The 16612-nt window shown below is 35.4% G+C and overlaps 1 protein-coding gene across 1 annotated transcript; it reads left to right on the top strand.

Moving 5' to 3' along the window:
• Positions 1–312: 312 nt before the first annotated feature.
• LOC138709271 (zinc finger protein 227-like) lies at positions 313–16346 on the top strand. The gene is made up of 4 exons (XM_069839929.1): positions 313–652; positions 8289–8431; positions 10027–10106; positions 13399–16346. Exons 2-4 carry the CDS (start codon positions 8300–8302, stop codon positions 14576–14578), a joined length of 1392 nt encoding a protein of 463 aa, XP_069696030.1. The 5' UTR covers positions 313–652; positions 8289–8299; the 3' UTR covers positions 14579–16346.
• The last annotated feature ends 266 nt before the right edge of the window (positions 16347–16612 follow it).

The following is a 16612-nucleotide window of genomic DNA, read 5'->3' as shown; positions in this document are numbered from 1 at the left end:
TTTGTGCGTGAGATTCTTCTTTTTGCTATTTGATTTGTATGTTGAACTTTATCTTACTGGTACCAGTAATTTAAAATTTTCTTATAATTGTAATTGAATACTTGAAGTTGCTATTCGTATTCCTCAAATTTTAAGTTTCACGTGTATTGTAAGAAGTTAATAGAAATAGTATTTAAACTCTACTTAGTTATGTATTTAATAAAATTACTGTCGCAATGTTACTTCAATGTTCATGCAAATTACAATGAAAACGTTCACGGCATGTTGGATTATACAAATACATTTCCAGTTCAGTATAACTGTACATTTAACTGGAGCAGCTGTGTTCCGTTACTTCGTGATGATGGCAATAGATTTCATATTGAAACAGTAAAAGTCCTTTCAAATTATTTTATATGTTGTGTCTCAAGTGCAGATTAAGAAGTTGATCGAATTTTGTGGTGAAATGTATTCTCTTGTCATGTTCCGTTTCATTCTTGTTTTCTACACCTTCCGCTAATATTTAAAGTAGGACACAAACACTTAGAAGAAAGTAGCCTAACTTGTGACCAATTTTTTAGTGGTGTGAGATTTTTGAGCTTTTGGAATGAGATCGTCATATTAGCCTATTAGAAAAACTGCATCTACAAAGGAACTTCAATTGAATTGCCAGGTAATAATAAGTACACTATATTATTTGTTAAGTTCTGAGTACTAACTTCTTATTTCTTCATTGTTAGGCCTTAGTCCAGAATAATGACAATATTCTGACATACAGATTAGTTAATGATCAGTATTAACATAATCAAGCTTTTAAATAATTGAAACCCAATCTTCTGATTGTGTAGATTTTTATTCATTGTCAGTGCAATTAATTTTTTATGTATGTAGGACAGGAAAGCTGTGACATACTTTCTAGATACTAACCTTTCGGTTTTCTTTCTAATCTAGCGACTATAAAGTTAGTTTGAATTTTTTTTTTCAGTAGTGATAAATAAGTAAGGTAATGACATGACAGATTATAAGTTGTTAACTTCTACAAAATATAACATCTTTTGCTTTAAATATAGGCTAGTTAGTCTACATGCTTGCCAGCTTAGTGATGGACTCTATAGTAGCCAGTTACATTTAATCGTAACGAAAACATTTAATATCATTCGAATATTTTATAAGCTGTTAGGTCTTTCAAGTGACGTAAGTCAGATTTTCACTAAATATTTACCTATACTTAGCCTATGTACCATCTTAAACACGAATGACAGTGAGGGGTTAAGGGAGGAAGAGATTATCAAATTGTACGCGACCGCATATCCTCGCAAGGGGATTTGGGGCTGCGTGTAAGAAATTACATGAGCTCCAAACTGGTAGGCCACTTATTTCACTCCGTATGTCACTGTTCCATTGAAGCAACGTAGAAAAATTTAGGTGTCACATTAAGGGAGGAAGGAAAATGTCGCAGAGCACTACACTATTTGGAACAAGATTTTGCAGCAGCAAGACAGGGTGTCCTAAAATGTATCAAGACGAGTAAAGTTGACCTAAGTAGGACTAAAGCATTTCATACTATTTCCAGTATATAATTTTAAGAAATTAATATAGCCTGCAGTACGCTACTAGCCTATGGGGTGGCCGGATAGCTCAGTTGGTAGAGCAGGCTACGCACTGGAAGGTCCGGGGTTCGACTCTGGGTGGTGATGGGATTTTCTCGTTGCCAAACTTCCAGAACAGTTCCGAGGTTCACTCAGCCTATCAAATTGAGTATCGGGTTTTTCTGGGGATAAAGATGGTCGGAGCATGGTGCCGACCACGCTACCTGAGAAATCATTATTTATTCATTTATAGTTTTCTGCCCAAGGGCAGGTCTTTCACTGCAAACCCAGAATTCTCCATCTTTCCTATTTTCTGCCTTTCTCTTAGTTTCTTAATGCACTCTCAAAGTGGTCACAGGTGCGAGTGAAATGTATGTATAACAGGAAATGTAGGCCTACATTGAGACCATGCAAAAAGAGTTAGATGGGCTGTAATCTGCCACCAATCTGCCAATTTCTGAGTAACTAAGTTGGAAATGAACATGCACAGTGATGGAGTAGGAAGGCTCGCATACTAGGCTGAAATAATTTTATTTTTCTCTTCCCTTATTTCAAGTGAGGTGTTGTCTCTCAGACTCGTTTACAATGAATGGATGTTTAGGTGGCCCTGAAAAAGACCGTTCTTAAGGGGTTAGGTAGGCCTACAGCTTACGACAGTAAAGTTTTGGAAATAGGCTATTCAACATTTTTTTCCTCCATTAATTACTGCATCTTGTACAATAATGAAAATTGGTATATGTACCTAAAACACTGTCCTTCTGCTATGTGAAAAAAAAATATTTTTACGATTTAAAAATTATTTGTGTAAGCTTAAGTTATATTTAAGTTATTTATTTTTTCAAAATTCAAAATGTTGGCAGTTTACTGTGCAGTGATGAAGTATTTCCCTCATAACTTTTTCATGTTTTCTCTCTTTTATTTTATTGCTGAAACTCATGTTTAGGCCTACAATAGCATACTTTTTCAACTACATTTTTAATAAATAATATAATTTTTATTTTGTGTTAGAAGAAAATACTGATAGGCTTTTTAACGAAGGGTCCCGGGATCGATACCCGGCTCCAGAACAATTTTTCGTTGAAATTATTCAAACCTGCTTTACAGGGAGCTACTACCTGAAAGCCAGATTTGTACTGATAGGCTATTTTACCATTTTTTTAATGACTTTATTTTTATCAGACAATCTATCAGGGTTGAGAAGTGATCTTGCATCATATTGTAGATATGACATGCATAAATACACACAAAAAATTTCATCACAAAATGTTGGATAGTTTTTGAGGTAAGTGGGAAATGCTTCATCACTGCACGGTGAACTGAATTTTGATTTTGAAAAAAAAAAAAAAAAAAAAAAAAAAGTAAATCTTTTTTTTTTATCGTAAAAATATTTGTTTCATATAGCAGAAGGACAGTGTTCTACACATACCAATTTTCATTATTGTACATTATACAGTAATGGAGGAAAAAAATGTTGAATATTTCCACAATTTTACTGCTGTAAGCTGTACCTAACCTCTTAAGCAGAGTTGGACTAGAACAGGATAGTCTGTGGGAATTGTCAACACTCCAATAGCAGGCCTACATATATGGCGATTCACAGTGTCATTGTTGTGAAATCTAGATTCATCCGAACACAGGATGTCCAATATGATCACTGGATTTTTTCCACATTTCATAACATCCATTCACAAAAGTTCACTCGAGCTTCGAAATCTCAGCTTGTCAGATGCAGATGATAGGGCTGAAATTTATGGGAATGCAGTTAATTGTATCACAGGTGGCTGGATGATGTTGACCTATTGTGCCATTACCCGTCTACATCTAATGTGAGAGTTATTCTGGATAATATTTAAAATAACATCTTCATTATCATTGAACGTCACTAGTGTGTCTCTAACACGAGGTATTCTTCCAAGTAACACTGTTGGCGTGTAGACATATTTTAATAGGACCTACTCCAAAGTGTATTTACAGCCAGTTGCTCTTGATTATCCTGAAGAAGTAACATATCAATGTACTCGTCCATGGAATACACAGTGAATGAACATGGACTGTGTAGAGACCATATTAGTTAGGTAGCATTAGATTTCAGGCTACACACACAGACAGAGAGACAGACACGAAGCTCCATATACGAAAAAAAAAAATAGTAGGCCTAATTCTGGAGAAGAACCACTCCACGATTTTTCGAACTTTTTTTCCCATAATCAATGATTTTATGCTCGACTTTCGAAAGGTAATACAAAAAAATGTCGGAAACACATACCCTGTAACCGAATAAATCCTATCACAACCTAAACTAACCTAATCCTAACTAATCCAAACAAAACTAACCTAATTTAACCTAACCTAAACTACTCTGATCGCCATCAAGGAGTAAACATTGCCTACCAACAAACATAACATTATGCTACCATCCAATACTACGTGAAACTTTAAATATCTAGAACCATAATCTGCCCTCAAGAATCTGCACATATAGGTAAATGATGGGAATTTAATATAGAATAATTATACATGCTCAGGACTTCAAAATTTCATGGAGAGCCTTTCCTCCAGGATTAGTATTAAAAAAATTAACTGTAGTAGGATTCGAACCACGGAGACAGTTACAGGTTACAGCACTCTGTACCTACTCATTCACACCAACAGCATGTACAGGTCTCATAGGATAAAAGAGCATTCTGGACTTAACTGGACCTAGAGGATACTTTGCTTTGTTTCATCCTTTTCATTCTGTTTTTCTAAAACATAGCTTAATCAAGAGTTATCATTATAGGGTGCAATGACAGTCATATATTTCAGTGAACACAAGTTTAGTGTTCTTGCACACAAAACAGTAATGTTTAGCTGATGTTTTAGCAAGGGTATGGTTTGACTTATAAGGCTATTTTTGTTTCACTTCGAGATTTAAAGCCCGTAATATTTGACTTCCTGACACAGTTTGTGCTTTGCTAAAGCAATCTCTCAAAAATTTCCTTTGTTGCTTAGTATTATGTCCCTATTCTAGTACCCACTCAAAAGAGAGTGTGAGTGAGTGAGTGTGTGTGTATGTGTATGTGCGTCTGCCTGCAAGTGCGCATTCATATTTATGTACGGAGAGATCAAATGACGTGTGGACAGGAGTGATGGGATTTTCACTGTGTGCTGCTGACGCTCTCGCAACAGGGAATGGACAGTGTAAAGTCGCAGTGATAAAATCATACAAGTTTGCGTAACTATTTTTACTTTCCAACTTTATTGATGGAAGTGCTGAAACTGGCCACCTTCATTGTCCACACATTTTTGGCACCTCTTTATCGAACATCTCGTAACTCACTGTAGTTCTGGTCTGTAGTTCATGCTATTAATTTCGTGAAGGGTATTATTACGTTTCAGTTCTTTCAGGGTGTGTAGGGGTATTCTTCATGTAGGGGTACTTCATGAACGATATTAGGTTTCTCAGCGCTTCAATAACGATTGTTTTGTGAACACACATAACCATGGAGGTGGAATCATGCCTCGTCTGAGAAAAATATTAAACGTGGGTCTATGAGTCCATTATGAATATTATTCAATATCCACTCACAAAATGTGCGCGTACATGCAGGATTACCCAGTTGAAGAGCACGTGTCTTAGTTGTTTTATATGGCTGCAACTTTAATAATTTGATAGCTTTTGCACAGACTCATAAGAAATTAGTACTTGTTGTGAAAGGCACCTAAGTGATTTTCTAGAAGAATGTTCCAATCGATGACCAATGTCATCTAATGTTTCTTCTGTGAGAACCCTATACTGTCTCTTGTGTTTCTTAGGCTGAACACTTCCCATTGCCTGGAATTTATTATGAAGATTATGGATTGTTGTACATGATAGAATTTTTACATCTGGGAATCGTGTTTCAAACTGCCATCGAACTTGCTTGGCAGACTGGGTTAACACATATGAATCATAAATATATATGTATATACGTTGTTCTTCAGTTGAAAACATTTTATTAGCCATTATACAGTTTACACTTATTCACACTTTCACTTTAAATGCACAAAACACTGTATAATATGTACCGTGTCACTTGCCAGTTACTTGGAGACTGATTCACTAACCTTAATTCGAGCCAGAACGAACACGTGCATGCTTGCATCATCGTTATGGAAACTTGTATGGCTGTATCACTGTAACTCTGCATTGTCCGTTCCCTGCCATGAAAGCATCAGTAGCGCACAGTGAAAACCCCATCGCTCCTGTCCAGACATCATCTGATCAATCTGTATATGTATGTCGGCATAATGTATGTACAGTGTTGTCATGCAGGCCATATGGCAACCTGCAACAGGCCAAATTGTTTGGCCAAACACCTGCATAGAATTGGAATATATCAGTCCCCTAACTGCCCATTGTGCAACTCAAACCAAGAAATGGATTCGGAATACCTCAAAATCTGTGCTTCAGTGGCTGACCATGACAATATCTTTGAAGAATATTGGAGTGCAAGAGATCAAATGACTTTATTGTCAAATGCCTGGCATTAGAAAACAACAACATTTTTTTAATGACTTATATGGGGAAGAGAAAATATTGCCCGTATGGAGCCATACAGCATATTAGTGTCTAAGTTGTACACGGATATCTGATCGTAGATCATTTCTCTCTCTGTTCCTAATATATGAAGAGTTCGCGGGAAAAACGATGAATGTCACATTTCTGTTAAGGATTAGATAATGATCTAATTGAATCTATAACTGCAAGATGTAGTACTGTTTCTATAGAAAATAAAGGAAAGGATTACTGTATTCGTGGTGATAATTCTCCTTTTTACCATTTTTCATAAGAACAACATTAAATTTCGTAGTGATCCATTGAATTAGATAATAACATCAACCTTAATAAAACTGTGACGTTCATCGTTTTTCCCGCGAACTCTTCATATCTTCTTTAATATTCATAAACATAAGTGGTCCACCTCTACACCACTGGAATCCAGAACCATATATAAAAGAATGGTTGAAAAAACACTGAAATACTGCAGATATACACTCCAGGATTCATCAAGACCAGTGTTCCTCTACTGTGAGAGCTCTATGGGATCATCTTCTTTAAACCAAGCTTGTTTTAAATAGGCCTACAGTTAAAATGTAAAGTAAAACAAATTCTTTATTTTTTTTTTTATTTTTTATTTTATTAGGTCATTTTACGACGCTGTATCAACATCTCAGATTATTTAGCGTCTGAATGAGATGAAGGTGATAATGACGGTGAGTCCGGGGTCCAGCACCGAAAGTTCCCCAGCATTTGCTCGTATTAGGTTGAGGGAAAACCCCGGAAAAAACCTCAACCAGATAACTTACCCCGACTGGGATTCGAACCCGGGCCAACTGGTTTTGCAGCCAGACGCGCTGACCATTACTCCACAGGTGTGGACAACAAATTCTTTACTTCATTATAAAAGCATTCATTAAATATTTGTTATAATGATAGAGAGAGGAGGATAAAATATGTTTCAAGGGACAAAAATAAGAGGTGGGGTGTATGGTCAAGAAAAAAATACCATGACAGTACTGTGTATGTATTCTGAGGGACTTCCGTGAGGTTCTCTTGTTTCCCTCCATCACTTTACATTTCAATATTTACGAGTATAATCATAATTTTCAATAGTATTACTGAAATGGTGTAGCTGGAATATAGTAGGCCTATTGTGATTGGCACACAGATGGCTTAAGTCTTATTAAGTGTAGCATGCTACCTACTCAGAGACTCACTTGGCTGAACTTGATTATGCTGGGAACAAAATCCGACCAGTTCTGACTGTTTTCAATCAACCTAACCAGTGGACACTCGATACTGTTTCTTTATACTGGAAACATAATTTCGAGATAGGGAGAATCCTAATTACTGAAGATGAAATTAAGTAACTAACTTAACTTATGTAGCAAAATTTTGCTTTTATTGCAAAGTTAACATTTTATAAATCTTGATTACACAACTTTTAACGCTATATCACTTCAGAATATGTATTATATCTCTTTCTCTTGTTAAATTCTATCGTCCTAGTTAACATGTTTCGGCCTATTATGGGCCTTCTTCAGAACTGGTTGTTGCTGGTCTTGGCGCCTTTTGTTTTGTTTCCTGTGGGGGTGTGTTTGTATAGTGTAATGTGGAGTCAAAGAGAGAGAGAGAGAGCGAGAGAGAGAGAGAGGGGGAGGGAGAGAGGGTGAGTGTTTTTTTTTTTTTTTTTTTTTTTTTGAAACTGAGTTGTGTTGAGAATTTCATTTGGATACAGACACACAAAAACATATCTACTAAATGAAATTTTCAACACACAACTCAATTTCAGAAAACACACTCTTCGACTCCACATTATACTACACAAACACACCTCCTCAGGAAACAAAACAAAAGGCGCCAAGACTAGCAACAACCAGTTCTAAAGAAGGCCCATAATAGGCCGAAACATGTTAACCAGGTACAATAGAATTTAACACGAGAAAGACATATAATACATGTTTCGAAGTTAAAATTTTTATACATGCTCTATCAAATCAAATTATTTATGTTTCCAGCATTTCTATATGGAATCTGATTGACCAGTTTCGGGTAAAATGCTTATTTACGTGCAGCTCACATTCTTCTGAAGATTTTGCTAACTTTCCTCTTTGTTGAAGTACGATTGCAATCTTGGAGAAAGTAAGTTAAGCAGATGTCTCAGTGATATTGAGAAATTGAAGATTTTGCTTTTTAAGTTTCAGTTGCAATGGATCTGGAGCACCAAGAACCTCACTCTATTATTGAGCCTTGTGTGGTGCTGTCAGTTGAGAATAATGAAGTAGAAAGTGAAAAGTACACAGAAACTTCGAAGCCAACCCCTTCAACAAGCAAGGAAAAGGTGTGTTTCATGGCAGCTGGTAAATCTGACTTGACTAGCATTTTAAGAACCCTTTAAGTACTATTGGAACAACATAATAACTTTGCATGTGATTTTCTTAGTTAAAATACAAACTTCTGATATATTCGTGACAATTTTGCTTCTAGAGAAATGCCTTCAAAAGACTTTGGGATTTTACTGTCACATATTCATTGTGTTTTCATGAAGAGTTCTCCTGTATAATATGTCTTGTTGTTGCTGCTGTTGTCTTATCCTAATGTTGTACACAGATATTAGCATTTTGGTAATATTATTAATACCGGTAGCTGTTCTTTGATGCAGAGGCTATGAAATATATTTTAAATGAAAAACATTTTCTTTATTAATTCGACTGAAAATTATTTTATTTAAGATGTAGTTACAAGGTCAAAATTTTATATTTGAGCATAATTATTGGACCAATAAATATTGATAAAATAAATATTAAATATGTATGTGAATATGCAGTAAACATGAGAGAAATATGTATTAAATGTGCACCAAAGAAAAATATGCACTTAAATATGCCATTGAAACTAATAAAAGATGTTTATTTAATATAAATTCCAATTAATAGGCAATATTTCCAATTTGTTGATATTTATCTTAAAAACTTGCATATTTATGTCTGTATTCTTGTAATATGCCACAGATGCCGAAATATGCAGATGTGTACTATTAAACTTTACTTACAGATGTAGAAGAATTTCAAACATATTTTGTTTCCATTGTGCATATCATTTGTGAGAGCAAACAAAACATATAACCAAGACCAGATATTTATGGAGAGCGCGAAATTCACGACATGGTAGATATATAATAGATTTTTGCTAATCTGTACGAATTAAGTGATTCTGATTAATAATATGCGGCTAAAACAATCGCGACAAATCGCGAAATAGAGTTCTAACAGCGAAATATGAACACATTCGCGAATAATTACTATTGCGTTGTTTTATAGCAAATTTCATTTTGTGACTTTTTTTTCCTCGGATTTTTTTTTTACTTGAATTTGTTATATATCCAAGTAGCCTACATTACGTGGTATTCCAGGTGTTCTGATTACGTTAGTGAACTCAACATTTCACTAATCATTTGAAAGTGTTAATTTGAGGGCTGCAAGTTTTTTTCGTTTTTAATGAATGTATGTTAAATACAGTCTCAATCCAACAAATATTGTCTATTGGCCATACCGCACCTTTACCAGAATCCAAAGAACCTTTAATGTTAATTATTTGGAAAATAATATTCATACCAGTATTGAGTTAATACTCCAATTCCAAAATAATCGTACTTTCCAAAATATCCATTAATCTCCCCCAAGAGTACAAATCAATCTCCAACAATCTCTGCCAACACCAATATTAAAAAACACAAATGATAAAATTAATCTCCATAAATACCTGCTCCCTGCATATAACTGTGATGTCTAGTCATTATAATTGTACTAAATTCACTAAAACGTATGGATTAAAGTACGTTGATTTAGCTTAGTTTGGTTAATCTTTATTGTCCAATAAAATAAAACTGTTAACTGTTTCTAATAATATTGTTCTTACATGTTTTGATTTTTCAAGGTCTCAGTAGATGAACCGTTGCTTGCCATGCAAATGAAGAATGAAATAATTACAGAGGATCATCCCATATATATGGACAGGTTAGAATATGTAAAACATATTACATACACTTCTCAGTTTTATCATAAATTTAAATCTTTTTTTTTTTTTCTTGTTAAACATCTCATAGTGAAGGTAGAGCAAATTAGAGTATGTCTCAGAAGTGCCAGACTCAGATTTTATAATAACATTATTTTCATGATATAAAGGGTACTGCATTTAACAGAAACTACTAGAATAACAGATTTACACATAGAGGAGCACAGATTATTCTTACATACATTTCTGGAAGTACCTGTCATTTTGTTAAAATCACAACTTCATGATGACACATGTCAGCAGATACATTTTGCAATACATTGGCTGAGATGCTCTGGACATCATGAGTTCTACAGATAAGATCAAAAGTTGTGGCATATCATCTTCTTTAGTTATTCCATCAGGAAGATATCTGGATTAAACATGATTAGTGAGCAAAGTAGCCACAAAGTTCATTTGTTTTAATTTCTCTTCCCTGGTAGAAATCAGTTATCTATTGTTTTGCTTGACATATGGCATGTTGAACTATCTTGCTGACACTAACTATGATTAATTTCAAGGGAAAAATTATTCCGGGGACGGGTATCAATCCCGGAACCCTTTGAATGAGTGCGCTACTGACTGAGCTACCCAGGAACTACATCCACCACTGTCCCAATTTTTCCCTTTATATCTACAAAACTGAAGTGGGCTGACAAGGTGCCAGAAACCCAACTTTGAGTGCACACAAACTTTGTGTGACTTGAATTGTGATTTTCTGTTAACGTACCTACAGTGACGTATATATTATGCTAATCTGGCTTTCATGTATAGCTCCCTGTGAAGCAGACTTGAATAATTTCAATTTGCATAATATATATGTCACTGTAGGTACGTTAACAGAAAACCACAATTCAAGTCACACAGAGTTTGTGTGCACTCAAAGTTGGGTTTCTGGCACCTTGTCAGCTCACTTGAGTTGTATGAATATAAAGGGAAAAATTGGGACTGTGTTGGGTGTAGTTTCTGGATAGTTCAGTCGGTAGAACATTTGTGTGCTAAGCGAAGGGTCCCAGGATCGATATTGGTCCTCAGAATAATTTTTCCCTTGAAATTATTCAAGTCTGCTTCACAGGGAGCTATACCTGGAAGCCTTGCACTAACTATGATGTTCTTTCTCTTACACGGGAAAAAAAAAAAAACTGTTGATCAATGGCGATGGCTGATTTGATGCTACTATAAAGAAAACAGCCCTACAATTCACTGTTTCGAAATTGCATAGCACACTTCAATTTTCTTTGAGTGAAGCTGGGTTAATGTAATGCATGACATTCCTTAGTTTGAGAATTAACACATTCATTTAAATGAAGTTAAGACTTGGCCGTCTAAAATTTATAGTTGAGTTTCATTATTTTGGATCAGTGATAGTACTGAACACATATTTCTGTATCCAATGGACATATTATTGCATTATTCTGGCTCTGTACTGTCGTAGCTTTAAGTAGTTCATAACCTTGTGAACAGTTGACTGTTGAAATGCTTTCATTTACTGTGATGAACTCCTTATGATTTACTACAACAACCAAAGATTAACTTGCTCCAGAAATTTTGATTAATACTGATGGTCGCCCGTTTCTTGGTGTGTCTTAGACACTCTTGCAGGAGCACCTGTAGCTTACCTATCTTCAGGGTGCAAAGTCTCATGTGCTGCTCCCTCTGGGTGTTGTGGGTTAGGTAGTTGGGGGAGTGAGTAATTTGTATTGAGTGAAACTAAATAGCCATTCTTAATATGAACCAAAAACTTTTATTTATTATTAGACTAATTTCGCAATTTGATAACATCAAAATATCAATTAGGCTACAATATTAATGGCCACGAGCATGAACAGCAGATATTGTAACCACGTTCATGTCTGTGGCGTAACGGTTAGTGTGTCTGGCTGTGAAACCAGGTGGCTCAATTCCCTGTTGGGGCAAGTTACCTGGTTGAGGTTTTTTTCCAGGGCTTTCCCTCAATCCAATATGACTATGACCAAATGCTGGGTAACTATTGGTGCTGGACCCCGGACTCATTTCACCAGTATTATCACCATCTCATTCAGATGCTAAATAACCTAAGATGTTGATGAAGCATCGTAAAATAACCTAACCTAACCTAGTGTAACCACAGTTAAAATTGCACCTAACTTCTGGTTAAGCATTTTTACAGTGCATCGACCTTGGTTGGAACTTAAACAGAAGATAAACCATGGCAATCTAACCAGTGATATTCGAGCAATTAAAGGAGATAACCAGTGATTCTTCCTCGGACACATATCGTCAAGTTAGATGTACATATCAGTCAGAACCTCGTTGAGAGGTATCACTTCTTTTATATTTTGCTAAAATAAATTTTATATATTAGCAAAATTTTCTTCATATAATGACGGCTTCCATTTATTATGCTTCTATTATTTGAAGTGTAAAATCCACGAATTGTTCATTATTATTTACACACAGGCTGGATTGCATTTCTGCATTGAATAGCAATACTTAAGCGTTGACGCAAATAAGTAGTGCAATGGCGATCACCAGTAATGAAGATCAAAATTTGGCCAATTTGAGATACCAAAACTTTAGCGTTATTATTATTATTATTATTATTATTATTAAATCGCTGATTAGCTACATGTTACACTACTGTCTTCAGATGTATACAAACAATTGTTCTTCCTCTGACACATATCGTCAAGTGAGATGTACTGCCTGATAATAGATGTACATATCAGCCAGAACCTCAATCAGAGGATGTATTATCATTATCATTAATAATTTTATTATTATTATTATCATCATCATCATCAGCTTCATCCTCATTAATTTCTTTCGCTTTCTCTCAATTTACAGTTAGTGCAAATGCTATGTGAAATGAGAGTGTTGGTTTGTAGCAGTCATTATTATGCTTTATTTTGATTGAGCAAATTCCTTATAATAATTTCTTTAATCATTAAATTGCTTATAATTAGTGTTTCAAAGAACGCATTTACATGTGCAAACCAATATGAAATTTATGTATTGACAAGAACATTTATTAACTTTGATTTAAAACTAGTAGTTCGCTACATGGCTGGTGGAGCTTGGATCTTGTATATTGCAGCAGAAAAAGTTACATAAATATATTATTATTTAGTTAACTTATACGAATTATAATTTTGTTTGTAGTCTAAAAGGCTTCAATGCTACAACTCATTTATTGTTTTGTTGAAGGTATTTTTAAAATAAGAATTGAAGTTCTTAATAGAGTTCTGTAGAATGAGATATGTACTTTTATTCCAGTATTCATTGGCTGACTGTTCAGCAAGACAGAATGGCAATTCAACAAAGCTCATTTGGAATGCAACTGAGTACTATTGGTCACCAGCCAAGACCTTTCACAGTATATAGAGGCCGTGGTCGTCCCCGTCGTACAGACAATGGCGAAAATAAACCTGTCAACAAAGTGCCGAAACCGAAGTATGAACCTGGAACTAAGCCATATAAGTGTGATAATTGCGGGAAGGAATACATTCGTAACAGACATAAATGCCCCACGACCAGTTTTGAATGCCATATATGCCATAGAACATACACGCAAAATGCCCATCTTCAAAGACACATGCATACTCATACGGGTATCAAACCTTTCAAATGTGAACTCTGTCCAAAGACTTTCGCAGAGAATTGCTTAATGATGCAACACATGCGAACGCATTTGCAACTGAAGCCCTATAAATGTGAACACTGTGGCAAGTCATTTACAGTGAACACTTCTCTAATGAGACACATGCGGATACACGGAGAACAAGAAGCTGAAAAGGATGGAGAGTCTGCGTCACAGGAAGATGAAAATTCAAAAAAGCCCAAATACCCTTCTAGTATTAGGTCGTTTGTATGTGATGTTTGCAGTAAATCGTTCTACGACAGTAGCAACCTCGCCAAGCATATTAGAACGCATACTGGCGAGAAACCTTATAAATGTGTTGAATGTGATAAGACTTTCTCTGAAGCGAATAAGTTGAATAACCACATGCGAATTCATACTGGTGAGAAGCCTTACGTGTGTGAAGTTTGCGGCAACGCCTTCTCAGAAACTAGTAATCTCGTCAAGCATATGCGAACGCACACGGGACAGAAGCCGTATAAATGTGAAGTATGCCTTAAAAGTTTTTCTCAGAGTTGTAGTCTTTCAGCACACATGAGGATTCACACTGGGGAGAAACCTTATAAGTGTGAAATTTGTTCGAAAGCTTTTTCTTATAATAAAACTTACATGTCTCACATGCATACTCATACGGGCTTCAAGCCATATTCGTGTGAAATTTGCACTAAGTCGTTCTCACATCTAGCTAGTTTTACATATCACATGCGTGTTCATACGGGTGTAAAACCGTACAAATGTGAATTATGTGGTAAAGCGTTTATAGATAGTAGCAACCTTGCGAAACATATGCATGTCCACAGAACTCCTGTGATGTAAACTTTTAAATATCTTATTTTACCTCACAGCTTCATGAAATGTGCCTTATAAACGTGATATTTAGACTGGGAAGTGTATTGCAATTTCTAAAAACGACGTATTTGCCGCCAGGTGCTTGAAGTGTATAAAAGACTAATTTGAAATTCGAGATTTTTTTTTTTTCGTGTGTAATTATTATGCACATTCTTGCTAATGCCAGCAGGTTTTTTTTTGGCAATTCTACAGAACTAGACCAAAGGAGTACCATTTTTTTCTCTATCAATTGCTTATGGCGAATAGTACAGAGTACTAAGCACGTGGTTTTACTTTTCGATACCCAATACTTCCCACAGAATAAGCTAGAACTATTCATCTGTTGTACATAGTAATGGATATATGTATCGATGCGAGGCTATACACAATCTAGTATATACAGTCACGAAGCTTGAGGTGATTTTTTGCAACTGAGAGTACTAGGAACAATAGACTGTGTCGGTACTATTTCGCATTGTCTGTGATGAGGCGATAAGAGCGATCCTAGTGGTTAGCAACTATCTATGGATGCATATTTCCAGCGTATTGAGCTTCGTAGTGTTGCCAACTGGATGGAAATTCCGTCAAAACTGACGGAATTTCAACGTAGAGGACGGGGAAAAAATGCCTTTGACGGGTGACGGATTTTCTGGCGGAAATTACAATTCAGATCTTTCTTTTTTTACTTTTTTAGCTGCTGTAATTTTTAATTATTTAATTTTTGGGGGAGCGTAGACCAACCCAGCACATCAACTGCAGATGATATGGATCGATAATTATTTTAATCAAGATTGCTAAGTTGTGTTAAAATTTTCTTTTTAATTATATATAGATATATTGAGTGGGTCTTATTACTTTTAATTTTGACGGATTCTGACGGATTTGCAGTGTTATACTGACGGGAATACAAGTTATGTGTTGGCAACGCTGGAGCTTCGTGACTATCACAGTCTAGTATATACAGTCGCGAAGCTCAATACATAGTAAATATGCAAACGTTAGATAGTTGCTCACCACTAGGATCGCTAATATCGCCTCATTACAGGCAATGCAAAATAGTACCGTCACAGTCTATTGTTTCTAGCACCCTCAAAACTCAAGCTTCGTGACTGTATATAGTAGACAGTGACTGTATATAAGAGACTGTGGCTATATTGCCCACATCAGACGTCACGAATGAATGAGTGTGGCTAACGACGTCACATTCTTAGTCATAACATGGCCAACATTGAACAAGTTTATATACGTATAAATGCACGTTTAACATGAGTTTAATATAGCATTTCCTTTGTTTTTTAGAACTTCGAACATGTATTTATATTAGGCTATTGTGAAGCTAGCCATTACTAGGCCATGATAACTGCGTGGCTCCGAGTCATACCACAGCTTGTCTTTCTCGTTATCCACGTGAATGTGTCACCATTTAGATGTAAAACACGATTGTTAATTATGTCAAAATACGACTCTTCGACAATAATTTATAACTTCACTGGTACTAAAAATGCTTAGGAATGCAATATATCGTGATTACATTCACATGTTAACTAAGTTTTTAAATACCTAGTTGACTAGTTTTGGCTTGGGTGCCATCTTCAGAACTGCAAAGGTCTTCAGTGTTTGTAATATGGAATCAAATAGTGTATATTAATTACTTCGAATTATTTTTTTAATTATATTAGTCTTTTTCTCAGTCCAAAAATTACAAATGCCCCAGTTACCAATTTATCTTAAATTAAATCCACTAAAATCCACTGGAAATTGCAATTGTGACTTTTTTTTTTTTACTTTCCCACTTACTTCAGTGGAAGGTAATTTGCATACTATATCTTCAGAAAATAGAATAAACAATTCTGAATTCTCATCAGTAACAGAACGTTTGTCAAATTTCACCATTTCTTTAGATACTTGACTTTAAATTGTTCTTTAGTTTCAGGTACTGAGCAACTTGAGCTACAAAATGTTTTTTTCATTTTGTCACCTGTGCACTGCACTAACAGAAACTCTCCTTCAGTTATGCTGTTT

This window comes from Periplaneta americana, chromosome 11 (genome assembly GCF_040183065.1).
Source record: "Periplaneta americana isolate PAMFEO1 chromosome 11, P.americana_PAMFEO1_priV1, whole genome shotgun sequence".
Classification (NCBI taxonomy): Eukaryota; Metazoa; Arthropoda; class Insecta; order Blattodea; family Blattidae; genus Periplaneta; species Periplaneta americana.
The sequence above is the reverse complement of the archived record's forward strand: the minus strand, read 5'-3'. Positions and strand labels throughout refer to the sequence as shown.

Bases quoted from the DNA above. Each gene is read 5' to 3' on its own strand.
- LOC138709271 (XM_069839929.1), top strand. From the start codon at position 8,300: ATGGATCTGGAGCACCAAGAACCTCACTCTATTATTGAGCCTTGTGTG. The intron at 8,432-10,026 runs GTGTGTTTCATG...TGATTTTTCAAG, and splicing joins CTTCAACAAGCAAGGAAAAG to GTCTCAGTAGATGAACCGTT. The intron at 10,107-13,398 runs GTTAGAATATGT...CTTTTATTCCAG, and splicing joins CATCCCATATATATGGACAG to TATTCATTGGCTGACTGTTC.